The sequence below is a fragment of the Chiloscyllium plagiosum genome, chromosome 14 (assembly GCF_004010195.1).
Source record: "Chiloscyllium plagiosum isolate BGI_BamShark_2017 chromosome 14, ASM401019v2, whole genome shotgun sequence".
NCBI classification, from domain to species: Eukaryota; Metazoa; Chordata; class Chondrichthyes; order Orectolobiformes; family Hemiscylliidae; genus Chiloscyllium; species Chiloscyllium plagiosum.
This window is the reverse complement of record NC_057723.1, coordinates 9,611,591-9,626,469: the sequence shown is the minus strand read 5'-3', so window position 1 is coordinate 9,626,469 and position 14,879 is coordinate 9,611,591. Positions and strand designations below refer to the sequence as shown.

The 14,879-nt window shown below is 41.4% G+C and overlaps 1 protein-coding gene across 2 annotated transcripts in view; it reads left to right on the top strand.

The window, feature by feature from the left end:
* flt4 (fms related receptor tyrosine kinase 4) overlaps window positions 1-14,879 on the top strand; it is a 225,652-nt gene that overhangs the window by 138,544 nt on the left and 72,229 nt on the right. For both annotated transcript variants that reach the window (XM_043703133.1, XM_043703132.1), the window contains exons 5-8: window positions 6,016-6,184; window positions 8,022-8,164; window positions 12,878-13,046; window positions 14,444-14,561. In XM_043703133.1, the coding sequence (XP_043559068.1) occupies window positions 6,016-6,184; window positions 8,022-8,164; window positions 12,878-13,046; window positions 14,444-14,561 (599 nt within the window). The remainder of the gene's footprint in view (window positions 1-6,015; window positions 6,185-8,021; window positions 8,165-12,877; window positions 13,047-14,443; window positions 14,562-14,879) is intronic.

The window sequence follows — 14,879 nt, the reverse complement described above, 5'->3', positions numbered from 1 at the left end:
GAGGGAGAGTCCACCACTGCTATTGGCAGGGCATTCCATGAACTTACGACTCGTTGAGTGAAGAACCTACCCCTAACTTCAGTCCTATATCTACCCTCCTTTAATTTAAAGCTATGCCCCCTTGTAATACCCGACTCCATACGTGGGAAAAGGTTCATACTGTCTACCCTATCTAACCCCCTAATCATCTTGTACACCTCAATCAAGTCACCCCTAAACCTTCTTTTCTCTAATGAAAACAACCCCAAGTGTCTCAGTCTATCCTCATACGATCTTCCTTCCATACCAGGCAACATCCTGGTAAACCTCCTCTGCACCCGTTCCAGTGCCTCCACATCCTTCCTATAGTATGGCGACCAAAACTGCACACAATATTCCAGATGCGGCCGCACCAGAGTTTTATACAACTGCATCATGACCTCAGGACTCCGGAACTCAATTCCTCTACCAATAAAAGCCAGTTAAGTTTGGCATGGAGGCAACTAAGGTTAAAAGGATTGCATCTAGGTGGTATTTAATATTCAGGAGAGAGGACAGTTACTCTTTGATGAGGTCCCACTATCCTGCAAGCCCAGAGGCTCCTTAGACAGCAACTTCCAAACGCACTACAATCTAGGAGGACAATGGCAGCATATACTTGGGAACACCTCCACGTTCTCCTCCAGACACTCACCATACTTTGCATGCGATGACAATCGACAAATCTCTCAGACTTTCCCTTCCCTCTTGTCCTTCATTCTGCAGATCTGTCTTTGGGTGTCAGTCTTGAGCTATTGTATTGCTGTGTTCTTGTCTTGTGGCCTTGGCTTGTTCGGCCAGGCCGTAACAGCTGCTCTTTTTGTTCCAGGTGGTAACATATTTCTCCACCATTCATACCAAACCATTTCTGTTAGCAATAAGGCTCAAACCCAATAGTCCCAAACCCAACTGACTTTACTTGATCCCAGAGGACAAAGAAAATGTTACAAGATATCCTGACCTAAAGTTGGAGTTTGTATTTCTGAAAATCACAACTTGAAATGAAAAGACTTTGAATGAAGCATTCATTTGTATAGGAATAAATGTCATAAATGCCCCTGGTGAAACTGCACCTGGAATATTGTGCACAGTTTTGGTCTCCAAATTTGAGGAAAGACATTCTGGCTATTGAGGGAGTGCAGCATAGGTTCACGAGGTCACTTCCCGGAATGGCGGGACTGTCTTACTCTGAAAGATTGGAGCGACTGGGCTTGTATATGCTTGAGTTTAGAAGGCTGAGAGGGGATCTGATTGAGACGTATAAGACTATTAAAGGATTGGACTCTCTGGAGGCAGGAAGCACGTTTCTGCTGATGGGTGAGTCCCAAACCAGAGGACACAGCTTAAAGATAAGGGGTAGGCCACTTAGAACAGAGTTGAGGAGAAACATCTACACACAGAGAATGGTGGGAGTATGGAATGCTCTGCCCCAGAAGGCTGTGGAGGCCAAGTCTCTGGATACTTCCAAGAAAGAGTTGGATAGAGCTCTTAAGGATAGTGGGATCAAGGGTTATGGGGATAAGGCAGGAACAGGATACTAATTGAGGATGATCAGCCATGACCATATTGAATGGTGGTGCAGGCTCAAAGGGCAGAATGGCCTACTCCTGCACCTATTGTCTATTGTCTATCGTCTAATTGGAGTTGGTTCTGTAGGGACTTCCTTAACAGTAAAGAAGTTAAACCATTATAATTGTACTCACTGAGTTGAAATACAACACTTTAATTACTCAATTCCTACTTTGGTAAATTAAATTTTAAAATAAAATAATTTTGAAAATATGGAAGAAAAGTGTAACATTGTACTTACAGGACCTTCCATAGTGATGTAAAGGGTCACATATTTATCCCTTTTGAACTATAAGCTGGAATGCAGTTGCACATTGCAATTTAATGGAAATACTGGGAGAGTTTTGCCACCTGGAAACTGAAGTGGAGCACGTTTTGAGCCATGTTAGATAATGTTGTTGCTGAAGCATTGAGACTGATCCATCTGTGAGTCAGAGTTAGGGAAGATTGCCTGAAGACAGCCCTCAGATTGGTCCAGCTGCTATTTGTTACAAATCTGTAAACATTGAGGGGTCAGAAGGCCTCTTGTGATGCAGTGATACTGTTCCTACCTCTGACCCAGGAGGCTTGGATTCAAATCCCACCTACTCCAATGTTTGTCATAACACAACTGGACAAATTGATTTCAAAATAGCTAAAACATGTTTGTAGTGCAGTAAGACTGAAAAGATCTCTCTCTCCCTCTCTCTCCACTGTTTCCCCGCCCACTTTTCCACCCATCTCCTCCTGCTGTGAGTAAAAAGACACAAAAAGGAGAATCCAAAGAAAGACTCCCAAAACGGAAAGACCTAGGTCTATCAACTCAACATCAAGAACTCAACATCATCATTGTTAAAATCAGGAGGAATTGTGAGAGAAAATCTAACCCACTCTTGCAATTAGGACCTTTTGATCTTCAGAATTTTGTTCCCTGTCCATATATTTTGCACCCATAATACGTATCAAACTCTCTGTTTTAATTTAAATAAGTATGTGTGTGTGTGTGTGTGTGTAGTTGGGGTTTTAAAGGATAGAGTTTACATCGTATGGTAGCACATAAGTAAGCTTTTTCTCAATTGTTTGTTAAAGTTAAATGTGTTACAATAAATCAAATTATTTTCTGTTATTGCTGACAGCTGATGTTAATTGTTTTTGTCATGAATAGCAGTCCGACAAGCAAACTGCCATCTTAGTGGAGAAAGTGAGGGCTGCAGATGCTGGAGATCAGAGCTGAAAATGTGTTGCTGGAAAAGCGCAGCAGGTCAGGCAGCATCCAAGGAGCAGGAGAATCGACGTTTCGGGCATAAGCCCTTCTTCAGGGCTTATGCCCGAAATGTCGATTCTCCTGCTCCTTGGATGCTGCCTGACCTGCTGCGCTTTTCCAGCAACACATTTTCAGCTGCCATCTTAGTGGCCAAATTGAATTTTTATGCTTTCTATTCATTCATGAGATGTGAACGTTACTGACTGGGCCAACAATTATTGCCCAACCATAGTTGCCCTTGAGAAAGTGGTGGTGAGCTGCCTTCCTGGAGCATTGCAGACAACGTGCAGTAAGAACATTTACAATACTATGGAAAAGGCGTTCCAGAATTTGACCCAGCAACAGTGAAGGAATGATGATATATTTCTGACGGGGAGGTGACAGTGTTGGACTGGGGAGGACAAAGTTAAAAATCACACAACTCCAGGTTATAGTCCAACAGGTTTATTTGGAAGTACAAGCTTTCAGAGCGCTGCTCCTTCATTGGGTAGCAAGTGGGGCAGGATCATAGGACACAGAATTTATAGTAAAAGACCAAAGTGTCATACAACTGATGCGATATATTGAACAAACCTAGATTGCTGTTAAGTCTTTAATCACTTAGAATAGGGATGTAGCTTTTGATTGATTGATGTATAAATCCCAGAATTTCTTTCAAGTCACAGCCCTGAGATAACTTAAAGTTTTATCAGTACCTAGAAGAAATGTGACATCTCAGCTCAGATATATTTCTGATCCAGGATGGTGAGGAGGGGAACTTGCAGGTGGTGATGTTCCTAAGTATATACTGCCCTTATCCTTCTAGATTGTAGTGGGTTTAGACGTTGTTATCTAAGGAACCTTTGGTAATGCACTTGTGATGGGCTGGACATTTTCCTTAGTTAGGTCTTGACAGTGGACCCTACATGTGTGGAGCCAGAGGGCCAGTGCCTGAGGTCTGTGCCAGGGTGCCTTTACCTGTGGGTTACTAGCTGCCTAATGGAGCCATCACATATTCCTGGCCACTGCCTGGTGGCACCTGGAGGGTCAGATTGGACAGCTGCTGTGTCAGGCTTCTCCTCTTGGTTGGTTGTATGGTCTTGGCTTTCCTCCCTTTAGGTTACGTGTATAGACCCTATGTTACTGCAGAGGCTGTCCCAGTTCTGTCCCCAGTAAGCTCTTTCTTTACTCTGACCAAATCTCTATAACACCATCACAGTGGGTGGAGCTTCCTGCACTCAAACAAATATTAACCCTTCCAAACTCATGTACAAACATCACCACTAAAGTCTTTTTTCCTCATGTTACCTAGCATGATGATAAAACATCTGAAAACTAACCTTCTAGCTCAGCGAGCAAACCTACATCCACATCAATTTAGATCCCATCTACCTTCCTTTGGAAAAAAGAACCGGAAATGACATCACCCACCTTAAGAAAGCAAGACCTATAAATAGAGAGGGAGGACATATCACCAGGTCTTCACTGGAGACTCTCACTAATGATGTTACCTAGTCATGATGACGAAACGTCTGAAAACAACCCTTCCAGCTCAGCGAGCTAACTTACATACTTATCATCAACCTGAGCTACAACTCTTCTCATAAATCACCTAATAAACTGACAAAGACTTATCAGTAATGCCTATCACAATCTGGTCTCTTACGAATTCTGACTTTAAGTCATTATCATCCCATTTCTGTACTAGCCAGTACAGATCACTAATTAAATCATCCCTGGATTCACCTAGATGTTGGACTTTGTTATTGAATCACCCCCTTTCCAGAATCCTGTTAGTTCCTAAGTTGACATAATTGTCAAAATCTTTCTTCAAATTTGACTTTGTTTATTTACCCTTTGATGATCGATAAAATCATTGCTTCAAATATTAACAGAAGTGTATATTTCCTCATTCAGCTTCTGTCTTAACTCCCAGTTTGGAAACTTTTCTTCGCTTCAAGAATTCATTTCTCCAGGTTGTCCAATTTTCTGTTCTATTTGACCCATCTCTGATATGAAATCTTCCCAGCAATGCTATTTCTAATGACATAATTTCCTAATGTGATTAGATATTTTACATTCTATAAATATTCTTATGATAGTTGTCCAGGGCTTTGCTACTGGAATGCAGATTTTCCCACACTTTGGAACCTTGCTATGATCTCTGCTTCACTCCCTTTGTTTTCAAAAAATTATCATGGAACAAAATTAAATACTCCCTTGAATTACCCAATGCTTCTCTGCTTTAAGGGTCTTGGTTGATGGTTTACCCAGCTCCCCACACCTGGAATATATGAGTTCTCTTTTATGGCTTTCTTAGTTTTGCTGTTTTTTTTGGCTCTGCCTCATGGTATCTGCATGATATGGCTGCAATGCCTGAATGGAGCTGCAATGTTTCATTTAATTACTGATCTTTCTGTCTGAACTACTATGCGTTTTAACATTTCTCTTTTTGTTTAAGAGATTGTTGGTTTGATACACACAATCCTCAATGTCTGGTCAGCTAACCATCTCAACTTGGGTGCAGAACGAATTGCACACCACCTCTTGCTGTAGCCTGCACCTCTGTCTTGGAGCTGCAGATTTTTCTGTTTTTACATGAATTCTGTCAGACCTGAAATATTTTCCTGTGTTGCCATGACTTTAATGGGATTGGATTCATTATCACTTTGGTGTGTGTGTGTGTGTGATGTTAAATGCATTACTACAACATTTCCAAGTAAACATTAGGCTCAGGTTTGTCTCCCACAAACTCTGACCAAGACCCAAGAGAAAAATCACAATGAGTGGTGTTTACTGAAATCAATCGAGCATTAACCCTTTCAGACCCTTTCAAAGCTAAATGTAATATTGATTACCTGTGGCTATACTCTCTGTATTTCTTTTTCCACTCAGAAATCCCTCCAGCATCAATTCTAAAGGATTTAAGTGGCACAGCATCAATAGAAGTCTATTTTACCCATTTGGGTTGGTGAATGTGGGTTGGGGAATTTGGAATTGTTTCAACTTATGGTTGGACCAAAAATTTGATTTGTACTATTCCTTTAAAATTGATCTTTCTGCTAATAGGTTAGAATATAAGATATAGCAGCAGAGGCCATTTGGCCCCTTCATGTTTGCTCCATGACTCAATAAGATCTAACTAAGCTGACCCAGTTCCTGCATCAATCTGTCTCATCAACTTTGTTTTGATCACAATTTGCTAGGGTCTTACATCAAAGACACTTTATCCAGATGGAAAAGATGTGATTTGGAATAATAAAGAGGGAATGATTGTCTCACGGCACAAAATTGAAGACTTACTGTATGTTTCCTGTGAAACTTTCGTCAGTGGCATACAATACAAAACATCACCCTACTTCATCCAAGTCACAGGTAAGATTTTTGCTTCCTAGCTGTCTCCATCAGGGTTACAGTTCTGCAAACTTATATACAGAAGCCAGTAACTCATCAAGGTGAAACACTGGAATTCATTTCTAGATGCATAGAATTGAAAACCAGAGAAGGTATGATAAATTTGGGTAAGCACACTGGTATAGTATGAACTGTTCTAGTATCCATATTAAAAATCAGAAAGGCATTGGAAAGGGTGTGGAGATGAATTTTTAGAATAAATTAAAGTTGAGAGGTTATATGTCTGGGAAAAGATTGAAATGTGGTTCCTTTCTCAAGAGAAAAGAATCCGAGGGTTGATTTAATGGCGGTCTTGAAGTTTGTGAAAGAGTTTCATAGTGAGGATGTGAAAAAGGTGTTTTCATTCATGAAGGAGAATATAACTACAGGGCATAAACCTGAGATAGTCACTGATAAATCCAGGAGGACCTTCTTTGTTGGGAATGTGATGAGAAAATGGAATTGGCTAACACAGAGAGTGTGTTACAATCCGAACTAATGATAATGCTGGATATGTCAGATCCCAGAACAAAATCTGGTTAGATAAATTAAATGTTTGATTTGTTTACCTGGTTATTAATTAGTCACTGAAACATATTTACATGAAACGGTAAATGTTCTTTAACAAGAGTATCCCTGTTTATTACAGAGAAGGAAAAATAAACAAAGCTGTCTCTCTATACGTAAAGATCTTAACTCAAAAATTGAATCAAAGCATCAACCTATTTCCCAACACCATCCATTGCAAAGAGTCAGTCACATGGAAACATAGTTAAAAATCACACAACACCAGGTTATAATCCAGCAGGTTTAATTAGAAGCATTAGGTTTCGTGGCCCTGCTCCTTCATCAGGTGATTGTGGGGTACACAATTGTAAGACACCGAATTATGCGTCTTACAATCGAACACTCCACAACCACCTGATAACGGAGCAGCGCTCCGAAAGCTAGTGCTTCCACTTAAACCTGTTGGACTATAACCTGGTGTTGTGTGTTTTTACCCTTGTACACCCCAGTCCAACTCCGGCATCTTCAAAACATGAAAACATCTCAGCCTTTTTTAATCTTTATTTAACTGATGCTTCTCAATTTCTTTCTCCTGGATTGTCAAGACTGTGTTTTTCAGTTAAGATGAAAAATTCTTTTCTGATTTTGGAAGCCTGAATACCTCACAATTCTGATGGACTTTTTCAATTTTAATATCTTGAAGATTTCTGTCCAAATTCTCCTGGCCTGATCTATGCTCACTTTGACTTCTTTCTTTCAGTTTCTATATTTGAAGAAGCTCTTACTATATTTTTTATATTACATGCTGATTTACTCTCAAAGTTTGTTTTCTGCCTCTTTTTTTCATAATCTTTTATTCATTTTTAAAATGTTCCCAGTCCTCTGGCTTACCCTTAAACTTTACCTCATTGTATTTTTGCACAGTTGATGTCTGGCCTTCCAAGAATCCTTTGGCCTTACTTGGCTATATCTTTCTTATGAGTAATTAATTATTTCCTTAAATGCCTATCATTGTTCATCAACCACCTTTATTGCAAATTTCCTTTCCCAGTCCACCTCAGTCAATTCCACCCTCATTGTTATATATATATATCCTTATTTAGGTTTAGCACAGTTGTTTCCACCCCAAGTTTCTCCCTCTCAAACTGAATGCTAAATTCCACCATGTTATGGTTATTGTTTCCTATTACTTTGGGATAATTTATTAGAGTTGCCTCATTGCATATTGCTAGAGCCAAAATGGTCTTGCTTGGACCAAAATATTGTATAATTGCGGTGTCTGACTTGTTTCCGATTTGTTTTTTTTTTAAAGGACAAGTGATTTACAAGTTTACACTGAAACCTAATCGCACTGAACTGGTGGCAGGGAAGAGGTTGGTACTGAACTGCACCGTCGAGGCAGAATTCAACGTGGTTGTAGACTTTCAGTGGGAGTACCCAGGAAAAAGACAGATGGCAAGTTTCCAGTTTTGTAGCCTGTTTATATTATTTTGCATGAATTTATGGGCATCTCTGGCAAGGCCAGCATTTGTTTGCCTGCCCCTAATTGCCCTTGAGAATTTGATATGGAATAACAATCCAGAGGAAAGGTTTCCCGAGGTCCAGTTTGTACACTGTTCACGGCATTCACATTGCACAGCTGTTCTATTGGAAAACGACAGCTGAACGTTTACCATTTATTGAAATCAACTGCAAAGGTACTGTTGCATTTTAATGTCAGATAACTAAATTAATTTAATAAGATTACTGCATCTCAACCCAGGTGGGAGTGCCTTAGTAACTTTATCACTTCAGATCATTTTAGGATCACATTGTTTTAGGTACAGTGAAATGTTTATTAGTGTCGCAATACAAACTGTCACTGTTTGTATTGGAGAGGGTGTTGAAATAGTAGCTGAGTGATGAACCACAAGAATTTTGTGGTGCAGTGGTAGTGTCCCGACGTCTGTGCCAGGAGACCTAGATTCAAGTCCCACCTGCTCCAAAGGTGTTTCATGACACATATGAAACAGTTATTCAGAAACATCTGGACTTGGAGTGTCTCACTAACTTGATTGAGTTTTTTTGAAGAAGTAACAAAGAGGATTGATGAGGGCAGAATGGTGGACGTGATCTCTGTGAACCTTAGTGAGGCATTGGACAAGGTTCCTCATGGTAGACTGATTAGGAAGGTTAGGTCATATGTAATACAGGGAGAACTAGCCATTTGGATACAGAACTGGCTCAAAGAGAGAAGACAGAGGGTGATGGTGGAGGGTTGTTTTTCAGACTGGAGGCCTGTGACCAGCGGTGTGCCACAAGGGTCAGTGCTGGGTCCACAACTTTTCATCATTTATGTAAATGAGTTGGATGTGAATATAGGAGTTATAATTAGTAAGTTTGCAGATGCCACCAAAATTGGAGGTGTAATGGACAGTGAAGAAGGTTGCCTCAGAGTACAACAGGATCGTGATCAGATGGCCAATGGGCTGAGAAGTGGCAGATGGAGTTTAATTTAGATAAATGTGAGCTGCTGCCTTTTGGAAAGGCAAATCAGGGCAAGACTTATATACTTAATGGTAAGGTCCTGGGGCGTGTTGGTGTGAGGGTTCACGGTTCCTTCTAAGTTGAGTCGCAGGTAGATAGGATAGTGAAGAAGGCATTTGGTATGCTTTCCTTTATTGGTCAGAGTATTGAGTACAGGAGTTGAGAGGTCGTGTTGCTGCTGTACGGGACATTGGTTAGGCCATTGTTAGAATATTGGGTGCAATTCAAATTTCCCTCCTATCGGAAGGATGTTGTTAAACTTGAAAAGGTTCAGAAAAGATTTACAAGGATGTTGCCAGGGTTGGAGGATTTGATCTTATAGGGAGAGGCTGAATAGGCTGGGGCTGTTTTCCCTGGAGTGTCAGAGGCTGAGGGTTGGCCTTATAGAGGTTTATAAATTCATGAGGTGCATGGATAGGATAAATAGACAAAGTCTTTTCCCTGGGATCGGGGAGTCCAGAACTAGAGGGCATAGATTTAGGATGAGAGGGGAAAGATTTAAAAGAGATCTAAGGGGCAACTTTTTCACACAGAGGGTGGTGCGTATATGGAATGAGCTGCCAGAGGAAGTGGTGGAGGCTGGTACAATTACAACATTTAAAAGGCATCTGGATGGGTATATGAATTGGAAGGATTTAGAGGGATATGGGCTGAGTAGTGGCAAAAGGGACTAGATTAGTTTAGGATATCTGGGCAGCATGGACAAGTTAGATTGAAGGGTCTGTTCCTGTGCTGAATATCTCTATGACTCTATAAATGCAATATTTCCAAATTTGCAGATGATGTAAAGCTAAGCGGGAATGTGGAATATGGGGAAGACATAAAGAATTTTCAGGAGAATTTGGACAGGTTGGTTCTTAAAGGAAAAAAAAAGAGGTGAAATTCAGGAGTAGTAATTCAGAGGCCAAGGCTAATTCTCTGGGGACATGGAGTCAAATCTCACCAGAGATGTAGATATAATTTCAATTCAATGAATACATCTGAAATATAAAGTGAGAGTCAGTAATGGTGACCATGACAACTTTATTTAACTAAAAACCCATCTGGTTCACTAACATCCTTTAAGTAAGGAAATCTTCCATCCTTACCTGATCTGGCCTACATGTGATTCCAGACCCCCAGCAATGTGATTGACCCTTAACAACTCCCTGAAATGACCTAGTAAACCACTCAGTTCAAGGACAGTAGGGATGGGCAACACTGCTGGCCTTGCTAGTGACATCTCACAAGATGATTAAGAGTAAAATAGTCATGAAGGACAATAATATGATTGTTCAAAAACTGCAGACATTCATGTCGAACTCTGAGCTCAAAAACTGCAGACATTCATGTAGAACTCTGAGCTCAAAAACTGCATGAATTTATGTAAAACTATGTTATCTCACTTTTTAGATTAGAATCAATCTAAACATCAGGTCATAGACAGAGAACACAGGGGGCTAACACCTTCCTGATGAAGGGCTTTTGCCCGAAACGTCGATTTTGCCTGTCCTCGGATGCTGCCTGAATTGCTGTGCTCTTCCAACACCACTGATCCAGAATCTGGTTTCCAGCATCTGCAGTCATTGTTTTTACCTTCAATATATTGTCTAGCTATCACCATTGTTAACAGCTAACCCGAGAATGCAACTTTAAAAAATAGATTTTGTGATTTACACATGAAAGAAGTGAAACTATCACTGTATTCTAACAGATGAAAGGCTTAACAGACAATAAATTCTTCAATGTATAATTTCAGTTACATCACGCTGTAAATTTTTGCTATAAATTCTGTGTTACGATCGAGCCCTCCACTATCACCTGATGAAGGAGCGTCGCTCCGAAAGCTAGTGCTTCCAATTAAACCTGTTGGACTATAACCTGGTGTTGTGTGATTTTTAACTTTGTCTTAGTTCTACAACTCGTAATACTTTAACTAGTGCGAAAGATCAATCAAGTTCACTTCAAATTTTCAACTGACCTCCAGTTCAACAGTATTTATGTATTATTGTCCTTCATGACTATTTTACTCTTCATCATCTTGTGAGATGTCACTAGCAAGGCCAGCAGTGTTGCCCATCCCTACTGTCCTTGAACTGAGTGGTTTACTAGGTCATTTCAGGGAGTTGTTAAGGGTCAATCACATTGCTGGGAGTCTGGAATCACATGTAGGCCAGATCAGGTAAGGATGGAAGATTTCCTTACTTAAAGGATGTTAGTGAACCAGATGGGTTTTTAGTTAAATAAAGTTGTCATGGTCACCATTACCGACTCTCACTTTATATTTCAGATGTATTCATTGAATTGAAATTATATCTACATCTCTGGTGAGATTTGACTCCATGTCCCCAGAGAATTAGCCTTGGCCTCTGAATTACTACTCCTGAATTTCACCTCTTCTTTTTTTTTCCTTTAAAAACCAAATCATAGAACTAAGACAACTGCATAGAGTAAGGTACAGGTCAGGCAAGGTCAAGTTCGATGAGGCATAGGCTCAAGGGGATGAATGTTTTTCTCCTCTGGTAGAAGTAACAGCAAAATGGACTATTATTGAAATGGTAAAAGTTTGCAGGATGCTGCTATGCAGAGGGACCTGGATATCCTTGTGCATGAATCACAAGGAGTTGGTTTGCATGTGCTGCAGATAATTAGGAAGGCAAATTGGAATATTGTCTTTCATTTCTAGAGGGATTGAGTTTAAAAGCAAGGAGATTATGCTGCAGCTGTACAAGATGCTGATGAGGCCATACCTGGAGTACTGTGTGTAGTTTTGGCCTCCTTACTTGAGAAAGGACATGCTGGCACTAGAGGGGGTGCAGAGGAGGTTCACTGGGTTGATTCCGGAGTTGAGGGGGTTGGCTTGTGAGGAGAGATTGAGTAGGCTGGGATTATATTCATTGGAATTTCGAAGAATGAGGGGAAATCTTATCGAAACATATAAAGATATGAAGGGAATAGATAAGATAGAAGTGGGGAGGTTCTTTCCATTGTTGAGTGAAACTAGAACTAGGGGGCATAGCCTCAAATGTAGGGGGAGCAGATTAAGGACTGAACTGAGGAGGAACTTCTTCACCCAGAGGGTTGTGAATCTGTGGAATTCCCTACCCAGTGAAGTAGTTGAGGCTGAAAATGTTTTGCTGGAAAAGCGCAGCAGGTCAGGCAGCATCCAAGGAACAGGAGAATCGACGTTTCGGGCATAAGCCCTTCTTCAGGATTCCTGAAGAAGGGCTTATGCCCGAAACGTCGATTCTCCTGCTCCTTGGATGCTGCCTGACCTGCTGCGCTTTTCCAGCAACACATTTTCAGTTCTGATCTCCAGCATCTGCAGCCCTCACTTTCTCTCAAAGTAGTTGAGGCTACCTAGTTGAATGTTTTTAAGGCAAAGATAGATTTTTGAACAGAAAAGGAATTAATGGTTATGGTGAGTGGGTGGATGAGTGGGGTTGAGTCCACGAAAAGATCAGCCATGATCTTACTGAATGGTAGAACAGGCTCAGAAGGCCAGGTGGCCCACTCCTGCTCCTACTGCTTCTGTTCTTATGTTCCAAAGAAACCCCTCAGATATTTTAATTATTACTTGGTCCATCTGTGATTTTTCTGGACACTTTGGCCTTGTCGGGAAGTTGATGAATGATACGTTTGTCTGTTTCTAACCTGGCCCAGACTGATCGAGCGGTGATTTCATCGCAAAAACGTGAGCTGAACGAAGGGTTAGAACTGAGCAGTACTCTCGTCATAAATAACATAACAACAGCGGAGCAGGGCACTTACATCTGCAGGGCCAATAATGGCTTCGACATTAAGGAGAGAACAGCAGAGGTCATTGTGCATGGTAAGAAAACACTATCCCCTTCCCTCCACCATTGCCCCTGTTGGGGCATCACTGACTCTCTTTGCATGTGACTGGGTGTGTCATCACTGGGAGAGGAAAGAATCCTGTTCCATGGCAACCGTCTGCCCACAGTTTACAGGCTGAATTTCGGAACTTTGTGAAATCACAAACCACTTCACAGCCAACATAGTGAAGAGTGCTCACCATTGTAATATGGGAAATGCAACTGCAAATTGAGATCCAGCACGACTCCAGAACAGCAGATCCCCAGCACATGGTCACCAGATAATCCATCCTAGTGATGCTGGTTGAAGGATAAACATTGGCTAGGACGGCAGGATGGGGGATGGAGGGATGTAGTTGGGGGGAGACATTATCCTCATGATTTGTCTGCAATGCTGCATGGAATCATCAATACCCAACAGAGAGAGCTGACTGATGTCAGCTTCAAATCTTTTTTGCCAGTCAAACATTGCCTCAGTATTATCCCTGATTCAGTGCATCGCTTTCTGAGTACTGTCCTTAGAATATCGCAAGGCTGCCTCAATATTGCAGCAGAGCTAATGCATCTCACCCTCTGCACTCGTGAATTGCTCCCTCAGTACTGTCCTTTAATAATGTAATGCACCTTCAGTACCAACTAGCAAGTAGCGCAACACTCTCAGAACTGACTGCTGACAGTGCTTTGTTACCTCAGTACTGACCTTCTGACAGTGCAGCACTCCCTCAGTACTGACCTTCTGACAGTGCAGCATTCCCTCAGTACTGACCCTCTGACAGTGCAGCACTCCTTCTGTACTGTTGCTCTGACAGTGCAGCACACCCTCAGTACCGATCCTGTGACCATGCGGCACACCCTCAGTACTGACCCTCTGACAGTGCAGCACTCCCTCAGTACTGACCCTCTGATAGTGTGGCACTCCCTTAGTAATGACCCTCTGACAGTGCAACGCTCCCTCAGTACTGATCCTCTGCCAGTATGGCACTCCCTCAGTACTGACCAACTGACAGTGAAGTGTTCCCTCACTATTGACTCTCTGTCAGTGAGTGCAGCACTCCCTCAACACTGACCCTCTGACAGTGCAGCACTCCCACAGTAGTGCCCCTCCAGCTGTACTTCATTATTGCACTGAATTTGTCGACCTGGAGTTTGTGCTCAGTTCTCAGGACAGAGAATAAATACCATGGCTAACTAATCTTTTACTGACACTATTGGACAGCATGAAGTCATGAATCACTCGCTATTATTGTACATTTATTTTTCTTTCAAAGCAACGCTTGGCTAAGCAAACAGTTTGGAAATGTAGCTGCTGCACTAGCTAACTCCAGTTTAAGCTGCACTGGTGTTTTGGGGATTGGTCTCCTCTTGATTTGTCTTCCATTTCCACTTTATCCAGAAAAGCCTTTCATCCATGTGGATTACAATAAGAGCCCCATCATTGAAGCAACGGTGGGACAGAAGAATGTGTATCTCCCTTTGAGGTACCGGGCCTACCCTCAACCTGAGTTCAAAGTGTGAGTATAGTCAGGAAAGTTCAGACTGTGATGTGAATCAAGAAAATCTTTATACATTTATCAATTGAATCTTCCTCTTTATTTCTAGACACTTTCCTGATTCTGAATAATAATGTCCTAATTCTTTCACAAATATCACCTTTACATTTATATTTGTTTAAACCCCCTCTTCTCCTTTTTTCATCTGATCTCCTTCTTCTCTATGCTTCATGGGAACAAAAGAAGACCATTCCATCTGTCAAGTCTATTCCACCTTTCAGTGAGGTCAGACTGGTTGGACTATCCACTATTGTTCCTGCCTTTTCCCCTTGGCCCTTG